Source organism: Melopsittacus undulatus, assembly GCF_012275295.1.
Source record: "Melopsittacus undulatus isolate bMelUnd1 chromosome 28 unlocalized genomic scaffold, bMelUnd1.mat.Z SUPER_28_unloc_2, whole genome shotgun sequence".
Lineage (NCBI taxonomy): Eukaryota > Metazoa > Chordata > Aves > Psittaciformes > Psittaculidae > Melopsittacus > Melopsittacus undulatus.
This window is the reverse complement of record NW_022993940.1, coordinates 63,574-77,025: the sequence shown is the minus strand read 5'-3', so window position 1 is coordinate 77,025 and position 13,452 is coordinate 63,574. Positions and strand designations below refer to the sequence as shown.

At 55.0% G+C, this 13,452-nt stretch overlaps 2 protein-coding genes across 2 annotated transcripts; one reads left to right on the top strand and one right to left on the bottom strand.

The window, feature by feature from the left end:
* The first annotated feature begins 716 nt into the window (after positions 1 to 716).
* CSNK2B (casein kinase 2 beta) lies at positions 717 to 9,171 on the top strand. Its single transcript, XM_034073604.1, has 7 exons — positions 717 to 767; positions 2,089 to 2,172; positions 3,181 to 3,283; positions 4,556 to 4,671; positions 6,217 to 6,292; positions 8,105 to 8,294; positions 9,045 to 9,171. Exons 2-7 carry the CDS (start codon positions 2,101 to 2,103, stop codon positions 9,133 to 9,135), a joined length of 648 nt encoding a protein of 215 aa, XP_033929495.1. The 5' UTR covers positions 717 to 767; positions 2,089 to 2,100; the 3' UTR covers positions 9,136 to 9,171.
* Positions 9,172 to 11,139: 1,968 nt separating this feature from the next.
* ZBTB22 (zinc finger and BTB domain containing 22) lies at positions 11,140 to 13,230 on the bottom strand (the record flags this gene model as incomplete). The annotated part of the gene is made up of 1 exon (XM_034073602.1): positions 11,140 to 13,230. A coding segment is annotated over one exon (2,091 nt), but the record flags the coding sequence as incomplete, so codon positions are not given.
* Between the last annotated feature and the right edge of the window lie 222 nt (positions 13,231 to 13,452).

The window sequence follows — 13,452 nt, the reverse complement described above, 5'->3', positions numbered from 1 at the left end:
GGGCACATCCAGATCCATGGGGCAGGATCTATGGGGCAGATCCAGATCTATATCTATGTCTATATCTATATCTATACCTATATCTATATCTATATCTATACATCTATATCTATATGCTTATCTATACCTTATCTATATCTATATCTAACCCTATTAGGGTTAGGGGGCAGGATCCATGGGGCACATACAGATCTATGGGGCACATCCGGATCTATGGGGCAGGATCCATGGAGCTCATACAGATCTATGGGGCAGATCTATAGGGCAGATCTATGTGGCAGGATCCATGGGGCACATACAGATCTATAGGGCAGATCTATGGGGCAGGATCCATGGGGCTCATACAGATCTATGGGGCAGATCTATAGGGCAGATCTATGGGGCAGGATCCATGGGGCTCATACAGATCTATGGGGCAGATCTATAGGGCAGATCTATGGGGCAGGATCCATGGGGCACATCCAGATCTATGGGGCAGGATCCATGGGGCACATACAGATCTATGGGGCTCATACAGATCTATGGGGCTCATACAGATCTATGGGGCACATTCAGATCTATGGGGCAGGATCTATGGGGCTCTCCCCTATGGCGACACCCCCCTCCGCGCACGCGCCCCCGCCCCCCCCCCCCGCGCACGCGCAGCCGCGCTCCGGCCGCTGATTGGCTGCCGCCGGCCGGGGTCACGTGGGGGTGGGCGGGGCTTGGAGGGGGGGGCGGCGCCTGCGCAGTGCGCGCGGAGCGGGCCCGGAGCGACCCCGAGAGCGGTGAGGCCATAGGGGCCTATGGGGACCTATGGGGTCTATAGGGGGCTATGGGGGTTCTATGGGGTCTATAGGGGTCTATAGGGGGCTATGGGGGGTTATGGGGGGTCTATGGGTGTTCTATGGGGTCTATAGGGGTCTGTGGGGATCTATGGGGGGGCTATAGGGGTCTATGGGGTTCTATGGGGGCCTATGGGGACCTATGGGGGCTATGGGGGGTTATGGGGGGTCTATGGGCGTTCTATGGGGTCTATGGGGTCTATAGGGGTCTGTGGGGATCTATTGGGGGGCTATAGGGGTCTATGGGGTTCTATGGGGGCCTATGGGGACCTATGGGGGCTATGGGGGGTTATGGGGGGTCTATGGGCGTTCTATGGGGGGCTATAGTGGCCTATGGGGGTTCTATATGGGTTCTATGGGGGCCATGGGGGGCTACAGGGATCTATGGGGGGCTATGGGGGTTCTATAGGCGCTACAGGTGTCTATGGGGGGTCTGTGCATGTCTGTGGGGGCCTATTGGGGTTCTATGGGGGCCTGTGGGGGCCATAGGGGCCTATGGGGGTTCTATAGGGGCCTATAGGGATTCTATCGGGGCTATAGGGGTATATAGGGGCCTATGGGGGCTATAGGGGCCTGTGAGGTTCTCTAGGGCTTTATGGGGCTCTCTAAGCCCCTGTGGGTATCTCTAGGTCGCTATGGGGTGCTGCTGGGTCCCTATGTGTCCCTATGTGTCTCTATGGGATCTCTATGGGGTCTCTATGTGTCTCTATGTGTCTCTATGGTCTCTATGTGTCTCTCTCTATGGTCTCTATGTGTCTCTATGGTCTCTATGGTCTCTATGGTCTCTATGGTCTCTATGTGTCTCTATGTGTCTCTATGTGTCTCTATGGGTCTCTATGGTCTCTATGGTCTCTATGTGTCTCTATGTGTCTCTATGTGTCTCTATGTGTCTCTATGTGTCTCTATGGTCTCTATGTGTCTCTATGGTCTCTATGGTCTCTATGTGTCTCTATGGGTCTCTATGGTCTCTATGGTCTCTATGTGTCTCTATGTGTCTCTATGTGTCTCTATGGGTCTCTATGTGTCTCTATGGGTCTCTATGTGTCTCTATGTGTCTCTATGGTCTCTATGTGTCTCTATGTGTCTCTATGTGTCTCTATGTGTCTCTATGGTCTCTATGTGTCTCTATGTGTCTCTATGTGTCTCTATGTGTCTCTATGGTCTCTATGTGTCTCTATGTGTCTCTATGGTCTCTATGTGTCTCTATGTGTCTCTATGGTCTCTATGTGTCTCTATGTGTCTCTATGGTCTCTCTGTGCTCCAGGTCCCTGCAGCCATGAGCAGCTCTGAGGAGGTCTCCTGGATTTCCTGGTTCTGTGGCCTCCGAGGGAACGAATTCTTCTGTGAGGTGGGGGCAGAGACCCGAAAACACCCAAAATACACCCAAAATACACCCAAAATACACCCAAAAACACCCGAAAACACCCAAAATACACCCGAAAACACCCAAAATACACCCAAAATACACCCAAAATACACCCAAAATACACCCAAATACACCCAAAATACACCCAAAAACATCCAAAATACACCCAAAATACACCCAAAATACACCCAAAAACATCCAAAATACACCCAAAAACACCCAAAATACACCCAAAAACATCCAAAATACACCCAAAAACACCCAAAATACACCCAAAAACATCCAAAAACACCCAAAATACACCCAAAAACACCCAAAATACACCCAAAACCACCCAAAATACACCCAAAATACACCCAAAAACACCCAAAATACACCCAAAATACACCCAAAATACACCCAAAAACACCCAAAATACACCCAAAAACAGCCAAAATACACCCAAAATACACCCAAAATACACCCAAAAACACCCAAAATACACCCAAAATACACCCAAAACCATCCAAAATAGACCCAAAAACCCCTCTGATCTCCCTTTGATCCCGTCAGCCCCATTGCTCCCCATTGCCCCCATTGATCTCCATTGACCCCCATCACCCCCTTTGATCCCCATTGATCCCCATTAACCCCATTGATTCCCATTGACCCCACTGACCCCCATTGATCCCATTGACCCCATTGATGCCCATTGACCCCCATTGATCCCCATTGATCCCCATTGATCCCCATTGACCCCCATTGACCCCCATTGATCCCATTGACCCCATTGATCCCCATTGATCCCCACTGACCCCATTGACCCCATTGATCCCCATTGATCCCCATTGATCCCCATTGATCCCCATTGATCCCCATTGACCCCATTGATCCCCATTGATCCCCATTGATCCCCATTGACCCCGTTGATCCCCATTGATCCCCATTGATCCCCACTGACCCCATTGACCCCATTGATCCCCACTGACCCCATTGACCCCATTGCCACAGGTGGACGAGGATTACATCCAGGACAAGTTCAACCTCACTGGCCTCAATGAGCAGGTTCCTCACTACCGACAGGCCCTGGACATGATCCTGGACCTGGAGCCAGGTACGGGCCCATTGACCCCATTGTGTCCCCATTGATCCTCATTGTGTCCCATTGTATCCCATTGTATCCCATTGTGTCCCCATTGATCCTCATTGTGTCCCATTGTGTCCCATTGTATCCCATTGTGTCCTCATTGTGTCCCATTGTATCCCATTGTGTCCCATTGTATCCCATTGTATCCCATTGTGTCCCATTGTATCCCATTGTGTCCCATTGTATCCCATTGTATCCCATTGTATCCCCATTGATCCTCATTGTGTCCCATTGATCCTCTTTGTGTCCCATTGTATCCCATTGTATCCCCATTGTGTCCCCATTGACCCCATTGTGTCCCCATTGATCCTCATTGTGTCCCATTGTATCCCATTGTATCCCCATTGTGTCCCATTGTATCCCATTGTGTCCTCATTGTGTCCCCATTGACCCCCATTGTGTCCCCATTGATCCTCATTGTGTCCCATTGTATCCCATTGTATCCCCATTGTGTCCCCATTGACCCCATTGTGTCCCCATTGATCCTCATTGTGTCCCATTGTATCCCATTGTATCCCCATTGTGTCCCATTGTATCCCATTGTGTCCTCATTGTGTCCCCATTGACCCCATTGTGTCCCCATTGACCCCCATTGTGTCCTCATTGTATCCCATTGACCCCATTGTGTCCCCATTGATCCTCATTGTGTCCCATTGTATCCCATTGTATCCCCATTGTATCCCATTGTATCCCCATTGTGTCCCATTGTGTCCCCATTGACCCCCATTGTGTCCCATTGTATCCCATTGTATCCCATTAGATCCCAGTTTCATATCCCCATTTTCATCCCATTTATGTCACTTTTACCAATTTCCCCCCATTTAAATCCATTTTTATTCATTTTTATGCATTTTACCCATTTTGATCTATTTTTACCCCATTTTCACCCAATTTTCCCCAATTTTCACCAATTTTCACCCAATTTTCACCCAATTTTCCCCAATTTTCACCCAATTTTCACCAATTTTCACCAATTTTCACCAATTTTCCCCAATTTTCACCCAATTTTCACCAATTTTCACCAATTTTCACCAATTTTCACCCAATTTTCCCCAATTTTCACCCAATTTTCACCCAATTTTCACCAATTTTCCCCAATTTTCCCAATTTTCCCAATTTTCCCCCAATTTTCACCCAATTTTCACCAATTTTCACCCAATTTTCACCAATTTTCCCCAATTTCCCCAATTTTCCCCCATTTTTGACCATTTTCCCCTGTTTTCCCCCCATTTTTGGCAGACGAGGAGCTGGAGGACAACCCCAACCAGAGTGACCTCATTGAGCAGGCAGCAGAGATGCTCTATGGGCTCATCCATGCACGTTACATCCTGACCAACCGCGGCATCGCCCAGATGGTGGGACCCAAATCCATAGGGATTGACCCCATTCCATAGGGATTGACCCCATTCCATAGGGATTGACCCCCCCCATCCATAGGGATTGACCCCCATCCCATAGGGATTGACCCCATTCCATAGGGATTGACCCCATCCCATAGGGATTGACCCCATTCCATAGGGATTGACCCCATTCCATAGGGATTGACCCACATCCATAGGGATTGACCCCATTCCATAGGGATTGACCCCATTCCATAGGGATTGACCCCATTCCATAGGGATTGACCCCATTCCATAGGGATTGACCCCCCATCCATAGGGATTGACCCCATTCCATAGGGATTGACCCACATCCCATAGGGATTGACCCCCCATCCATAGGGATTGACCCCATTCCATAGGGATTGACCCACATCCATAGGGATTGACCCACATCCCATAGGGATTGACCCCCCATCCATAGGGATTGACCCCATTCCATAGGGATTGACCCCATTCCATAGGGATTGACCCCATTCCATAGGGATTGACCCCCCATCCATAGGGATTGACCCCATTCCATAGGGATTGACCCCCCATTCCATAGGGATTGACCCCATTCCATAGGGATTGACCCCCCATCCATAGGGATTGACCCCATTCCATAGGGATTGACCCCATTCCATAGGGATTGACCCCCATCCATAGGGATTGACCCCATTCCATAGGGATTGACCCACATCCATAGGGATTGACCCCCATCCATAGGGATTGACCCCCCATCCATAGGGATTGACCCCCATCCATAGGGATTGACCCCCCATCCATAGGGATTGACCCCCCATCCATAGGGATTGACCCCATTCCATAGGGATTGACCCCCCATCCATAGGGATTGACCCCATTCCATAGGGATTGACCCACATCCATAGGGATTGACCCCATTCCATAGGGATTGACCCCATTCCATAGGGATTGACCCCCCATCCATAGGGATTGACCCCATTCCATAGGGATTGACCCCCCCATTCCATAGGGATTGACCCCCCATCCATAGGGATTGACCCCATTCCATAGGGATTGACCCCATTCCATAGGGATCGACCCCATTCCATAGGGATTGACCCACATCCATAGGGATTGACCCCATTCCATAGGGATTGACCCCATTCCATAGGGATCGACCCCCAATCCATAGGGATTGACCCCATTCCATAGGGATCGACCCCCATTCCATAGGGATTGACCCCCCATCCATAGGGATACCCCCCATATCCATCGGGATTCCCCCCCCCATCCCATAGTTATCCTACCCTAATCCATAGGGATCCCCCCCCCCATCCATAGGGATTCCCCCCCCATCCATAGGGATCCCCCCCCCCATCCATAGGGATTCCCCCCCCCATCCATAGGGATTCCCCCCCCCATCCATAGGGATTCCCCCCCCCATCCATAGGGATTCCCCCCCCATCCATAGGGATCCCCCCCCCATCCATAGGGATTCCCCCCCATCCATAGGGATTCCCCCCCCATCCATAGGGATCCCCCCCCCCCCATTCCCATCATTCCCATTATTCCCAGTTGGAGAAGTACCAACAAGGAGACTTCGGTTACTGCCCCCGGGTCTATTGTGAGAACCAGCCCATGCTGCCCATAGGTAAGGGGGGGGCAATGGGGGGGGGCAATGGGGGGCATCATAGGGGTCAATGGGGGGGGGCAATGGGGGGCATCATAGGGGTCAATGGGGGGGGCAATGGGGGGCACCATAGGGGTCAATGGGGGGGGGCAATGGGGGGCATCATAGGGGTCAATGGGGGGGTCAATGGGGGGCACCATAGGGGTCAATGGGGGGGGGCAATGGGGGGCACCATAGGGGTCAATGGGGGGGGGCAATGGGGGGCATCATAGGGGTCAATGGGGGGGGGGCAATGGGGGGCACCATAGGGGTCAATGGGGGGGGGCAATGGGGGGCACCATAGGGGTCAATGGGGGGGGGCAATGGGGGGCATCATAGGGGTCAATGGGGGGGGGTGGGGGGACCATAGGGGGCAATGGGGGGGGTCAATGGGGGGCATCATAGGGGTCAATGGGGGGGGTTGGGGGGACCATAGGGGTCAATGGGAGGTTCAATGGGGGGCATCATAGGGGTCAATGGGGGGGGGCAATGGGGGGCATCATAGGGGTCAATGGGGGGGGGTGGGGGGACCATAGGGGTCAATGGGGGGCCATGGGGAGGGTTAGGGGGGGTCAGTGGGGGGACCATAGGGGTCAATGGGAGGTTCAATGGGGGGCCATGGGGAAGGTTTGGGGGTCAATGGGGGGGGCCATGGGGAAGGTTTGGGGGTCAATGGGGGGGGGCCATGGGGAAGGTTTGGGGGTCAATGGGGGGGGCCATGGAGAAGGTTTTGGGGGGGTCAGTGGGGGATTTGGGGGGATCAATGGGGGTTTGGGGGGACCATAGGAGTCAATGGGGGGGGAACCATAGGGGTTAATGGGGGGGTTCAATGGGGAGGAGGTCATAGGGATCAATGGGGGGGTTCAAAGGGGGGTCTGGGGGGGTCAGTGGGGGGGCACCATAGGGGTCAATGGGGGGGTTCTAAGGAGGGTCTGGGGGGGTCATTGGGGGGGCACCATAGGGGTCAATGGGGGGGTTCTAAGGAGGGTTTGGGGGGGTCATTGGGGGGGCACCATAGGGGTCAATGGGGGGGGTTTATCAATGGGGCATTATGAATGGGGGGGGGGGGGGGGTGGGAACCCCCATTGAGAACAGCGCTAGTGCGGACTGAACCATTCAGCTCCGGCTGCGGGGGGGGGGTTATGGCAAAGGGGAGGGGTTTATGCTAATGAGGGGGTTATGGCAAAGGGGAGGGGTTTATGCTAATGAGGGGGTTATGGCAAAGGGGAGGGGGTTATGCTAATGAGGGGGGTACGGAAAATGGGAGGGGTTTATGGTAATGGGTTTATGGTAAGGGGTTTATGGTAATGAGGAGGGGTTTATGGTAAAGGGGAGGGGTTTATGGTAATGGATTTATGGTAATGGGTTTATGCTAATGAGGGGCTTACGGAAAATGGGAGGGGTTTATGGTAATGGGTTTATGGTAATGAGGGGGTTATGATAAAGGGGGGGGCTTATGGTAATGAGGGGTTATTGTAAAGGGGAGGGGTTTATGGTAATGAGGAGGGGTTTATGCTAATGAGGGGTTATGGTAATGAGGGGTTATGGTAATGAGGGGTTATGGTAATGAAGGGTTATGGTAATGAGGATGTTATTGTAAAGGGAAGGGGTCTATGGTAAAGGGGAGGGGTTATGGTAATGAGGGGTTATGGTAATGAGGGGTTATGGTAATGAGGGGTTATGGTAATGAGGAGGGGTTATGGTAATGAGGGGTTATGGTAATGAGGGGTTATGCTAATGAGGGGTTATGTTAATGAGGGGTTATGCTAATGAGGATGTTAATGACCCCCCCAGGGCTGTCGGACATCCCGGGGGAGGCCATGGTGAAGCTGTACTGCCCCAAGTGCATGGACGTCTACACCCCCAAGTCCTCCCGTCACCATCACACGGATGGTGCTTACTTCGGTACCGGCTTCCCCCACATGCTGTTCATGGTACATCCCGAGTACCGGCCCAAGCGCCCGGCCAACCAGTTCGTGCCCAGGTCAGCTCCAACACCCCCCCTGCAATGGGAGGTACTTGGTATGGTCCAGGCTGCGGGGGGGGGGGGTAATGGGCCCCTTATAGAGGCATTGAGCCCCATTATAGACCCTTATAGAGGCATTGAGCCCCATTATAGACCCTTATAGAGGCATTGAACCCCATTATAGACCCTTATAGAGGCATTGAGCCCCATTATAGAGGCATTGAACCCCATTATAGACCCTTATAGAGGCATTGAACCCCATTATAGAGGCATTGAGCCCCATTATAGACCCTTATAGAGCCATTGAACCCCATTATAGAGGCATTGAGCCCCATTATAGACCCTTATAGAGGCATTGAGCCCCATTATAGAGGCATTGAGCCCCATTATAGAGCCTTTATAGACCCCTTGAACCCCTTTTACCCCAATAAACCCCCCCTTTAAACCCCATTTACCCCCTTTAAACCCCATTTACCCCCCATAAACCCCATTTACCCCCCCATAAACCCCATTTACCCTCCCATAAACCCCTTTTACCCCCCCAAACCCCCTGTTAACCCCCATAAACCCCATTTACCCCCTTTAAACCCCATTTACCCCCCCATAAACCCCATTTACCCCCCTTAAACCCCATGTTACCCCCCATAAACCCCCTGTTACCCCCCTTTAAACCCCATTTACCCCCTTTAAACCCCATTTACCCCCCCATAAACCCCATTTACCCCCCCCCATAAACCCCCTGTTACCCCCTCCCCCCTCTCCCCCCAGGCTCTATGGCTTCAAGATCCACCCCATGGCCTATCAGCTCCAGCTCCAGGCCGCCAGCAACTTCAAGAGCCCGGTCAAGACCATTCGCTAAGGGGGGGGGAGATCGGATCCCATCCCCCCCCCAACCCCAAACCCCTCCCCCGACCCCCAACCTCCCCCCCCCCCCGAGCCCCCAAAATGGGCTTTTTGTGCCCCAAAATATAGAGAGAAAATGGAAACAGGCTGGAAATGGGAAGGGGGGAGGGGGGAGGGGTGTCTGTGTCCCATATATCCCATATCCCATATATCACATATCCCATATATCACATATCCTATATATCCCATATCCTATATATCTCATATATCCTATATATCCCATATCTTATATATCCCATACATTCCATATATCCCACATCCCATATATCCTATATATCCCATATCCTATATATCCCATATATTCCATATATCCCATATATATATCCCATATATCCCATATCCCATTCCCAATCCCATTCCCATTCAGGTGTGAGTCCCAATGGGGGGGTTGGGGGCAGTGACCCCCAAGTGTGGTTCCCAATGGGGGCAGTGACCCCCAAGTGTGGGTCCCAATGGGGGGGTTGGGGGGGGTGACCCCCAAGTGTGGGTCCCAATGGGGGGGTTGGGGGGGGTGACCCCCAAGTGTGGGTCCCAATGGGGGGGTTGGGGGGGGTGACCCCCAAGTGTGGGTCCCAATGGGGGGGGTTGGGGGCGGTGACCCCCAAGTGTGGGTCCCAATGGGGGGGGTTGGGGTGACCCCCAAGTGTGGGTCCCAATGGGGGGGGTTGGGGGCAGTGACCCCCAAGTGTGGGTCCCAATGGGGGGGTTGGGGGGCAGTGACCCCCAAGTGTGGGTCCCAATGGGGGGGGTTGGAGGGGTGTGACCCCCAAGTGTGGGTCCCAATGGGGGGGGTTGGGGGCGGTGACCCCCAAGTGTGGGTCCCAATGGGGGGGGGGTTGGGGTGACCCCCAAGTGTGGGTCCCAATGGGGGGGGTTGGGGGCAGTGACCCCCAAGTGTGGGTCCCAATGGGGGGTCCCAGTTCTCGCAGCCCCATCGCTTTCACTTTCACTTCCTGGCCCCGCCCCCTCCCCCTCCCTCCCTCCCATTGGCTGCCCGTAGTGCGCTCGGCCCCGCCCCCCTCCCCTTATCCACGCCCCTCCCCTTAGCCCCGCCCCCCTCCCCTTAGCCCCGCCCCCCTCCCCTTAGCCCCGCCCCCCGAGGCTCCGCTCAGGCTTCATTGCCGTTAATGAATGGAGACCAATCACGGTGTTGACGTCACTTACAATGCGGGGGTCACGTGACCGGGGGGAGGGGCACATAACAGCAACAATAACTTGGGGGGGGGGGGGGAATATTATGGGGTACATTGGGGGGGAGGGTCCTGATGGGGGTGGGACCAGATGGGATGGGGATGGCTCCATCCCTATCCAATGGGTCCCATTCATCCCTATCTGATGTCCCCCATCCATCCCTATTCCATGGATCCCATCCACCCCTATCCAATGGGTCCCATCCATCCCTATTCCATAGGGTGTCTCCCATGCATCCCTATGCAATGGGTCCCATCCATCCCTATTCCATGGCCCTGATCCATCCCTATCCGATGTCTCCCATCCATCCTATTCCATAGGGTGTCTCCCATCCCTCCCTATCCTATGGGATGTCTCCCATCCATCCCTATCCAATGGGTCCCATCCATCCCTATCTGATGTCTCCCATCCATCCCTATCCAATGGGTCCCATCCACCCCTATTCCATGGATCCCATCCCTCCCTATCTTATGGGATGTCTCCCATCCATCCCTATCTGATGTCTCCCATCCATCCCTATTCCATAGGGTGTCTCCCATGCATCCCTATCCAATGTCTCCCATCCATCCCTATCTGATGTCTCCCATCCATCCCTATTCCATAGGGTGTCTCCCATGCATCCCTATCCAATGTCTCCCATCCATCCCTATCCAATGTCTCCCATCCATCCCTATTCCATAGGGTGTCTCCCACCCCCCCCCCCCCCCCCCGCCCCCACACTCCCCCCCCCTCCCCCTCCCCCTCCTCCCCCCCCCTCCCCCCCCCCCCTCCTCTCGCAGTGTCCGCGGTGCCGCACGAAGCTGTCCCTCCACATGAAGCGCTTGGCGCAGGCCGGGCACTGATAGGGCTTGAGGCCTGTGTGGGTCTTCATGTGCTCGCTCAGGTGATGCTTCATCTTGAAGCGCTTGGCGCACAGGGGGCAGGCGAACGGCCGCAGCCCCAGGTGCATGTTCACGTGCCGGTCGCGCATGCTGCGGTGCGTGAAGGACTTACCGCAGTGGCAGGGGAACAGCCGCGAGGAGCCGCGGGGGGGGGAGGGCTGGCGGGGGTTGGCTGGGTCCTCCAGGGGGGGGGTGGGGCCGTTGGGTGACCTCAATGGGGTGTTGAGCCCATTGGTGCCATTGGGTGACCTCAATGAGGTGTTGAGCCCATTGGTGCCAATGGAGGTCTTCAATGGGGTGTTGAGCCCATCGGTGCCATTGGGTGACCTCAATGGGGTGTTGAGCCCATCGGTGCCATTGGGTGACCTCAATGGGGCGCTGAGCCCATCGGTGCCAATGGAGGTCTTCAATGGGGTGTTGAAGCCATCGGTGCCAATGGAGGTCTTCAATGGGGTATTGAGCTCGTCGGTGCCATTGGAGGATCTCAGTGGGGCGCTGAAGCCATCGGTGCCAATGGAGGTCTTCAATGGGGTGTTGAGCCCATCGGTGCCATTGGGTGACCTCAATGGGGTGTTGAGCCCATCGGTGCCAATGGAGGTCTTCAATGGGGCGCTGAACCCATCGGTGCCTTTGGGTGACTTCAATGGGGTGTTGAGCCCATTGGTGCCATTGGGTGACCTCAATGGGGCGCTGAAGCCATCGGTGCCAATGGAGGTCTTCAATGGGGTGTTGAGCCCGTCGGTGCCATTGGGGGATCTCAATGGGGCATTGAACCCATCAGCACCAATGGGGGACTTCAATGGGGCGCTGACCCCATTGGCCCCATTGGAGGACCTCAATGGGGCGCTGACCCCATCAGCACCACGGACAGCTCCGCGGCTCCGCAGGTGGGGACCCAGACGTTCAGCACCATGGAGAGCAGTGGGGACCCTCCCGTGCCCCCCATGGGCATCGGGGGGTCTCAGTGGGGTGCTGAGCCCCTCAGCACCATTGGGGGGCCTCAGTGGGGTGCTGAGCCCCTCAGCACCATTGGGGGGCTTCAGTTCAATGCTGAGCCCTTCAGGACTGTTGGGTGGCATCAGTTGGGTGCTGAACCCTTCAGCACCATTGGGTGGCATCAGTTGGGTGCTGATCCCTTCAGTACCATTGGGTGGCATCAGTTGGGTGCTGAACCCTTCAGTACCATTGGGTGGCATCAGTTGGGTGCTATTGGGTGGCATCAGTTGGGTGCTGATCCCTTCAGCACCATTGGGTGGCATCAGTTGGGTGCTGATCCCTTCAGTACCATTGGGTGGCATCAGTTGGGTGCTGAGCCACTCAGCACCATTGGGAGGCTTCAGTTTGGTGCCATTGGAGGACATCAGTTGGGTGCTGATCCCCTCAGCCCCATGACCATCCTCATTGCCATCAATGTCCTCCTCTTCCTCCCCCATCAGCACCAGCTCCTCCTGCTTGACACAGACCCACTGCTGCTGCCCCCCACCAGCTCCATCACCCCCATGCTGTGTGCTGCTGGGTGACTGTGGCTCCATGCTGTGGGTGCACTGGGACGATGATGATGATGATGATGATGATGATGATGATGATGATGAAGGGTTCCCATTGCCCACCCCCCCCTCCCTCAGCAGCTGCGTGCACTTGTCCACAATGTGCCACATCTGCAGCACGCTGCCCACGGTCAGCAGGTTGACGACGGCGTCAGGCGCCAGCGCCAGGCGCCCGGTGTAGGCCGAGCCTAAGACGCTCTCGAAGGCGCCGGGGTCCATGACGCTGGGCAGCACCACGGAGCGCGCGTCGCGCAGCAGGACCTGGTCGCGGAAGTAGGGCGAGGAGGCCGCGAGCACCGCGCGGTGCGCCCGGAACACGCGCCCGCGCACGCGGATCGAGAGGTCGCAGAGCTGACCCGACAGCCGCTGGCGGTTCAGGTTGGCCAGGACCGCGGATGGCAGCGACGGGAAGTCCACGTGGAGGAGGGGGGGGGAGGAGGGGGAGGGGTCCATGGTGAGGGGCTGGGGAGAGAAGGGGGAGGGGAGTTGGGGTTGGAGGCTGATGGGGGTTGGGGAAATCCATGGGGTTGGACCCAAATCCAGCGATTTGGACCCAAATTCATTGGTTTGGACCCAAACTCTATCAATTTTGACACAAACTCCATCGATTTTGACCCAAACCTATCGATTTTGACTCAAATCCATTGATTTTGA

Coding starts and splice junctions, on each gene's coding strand:
- CSNK2B (XM_034073604.1), top strand. CDS start 2,101: ATGAGCAGCTCTGAGGAGGTCTCCTGGATTTCCTGGTTCTGTGGCCTC. Junction 2,173..3,180: donor GGAACGAATTCTTCTGTGAG/GTGGGGGCAGAG, acceptor CCATTGCCACAG/GTGGACGAGGATTACATCCA. Junction 6,293..8,104: donor CCAGCCCATGCTGCCCATAG/GTAAGGGGGGGG, acceptor TGACCCCCCCAG/GGCTGTCGGACATCCCGGGG.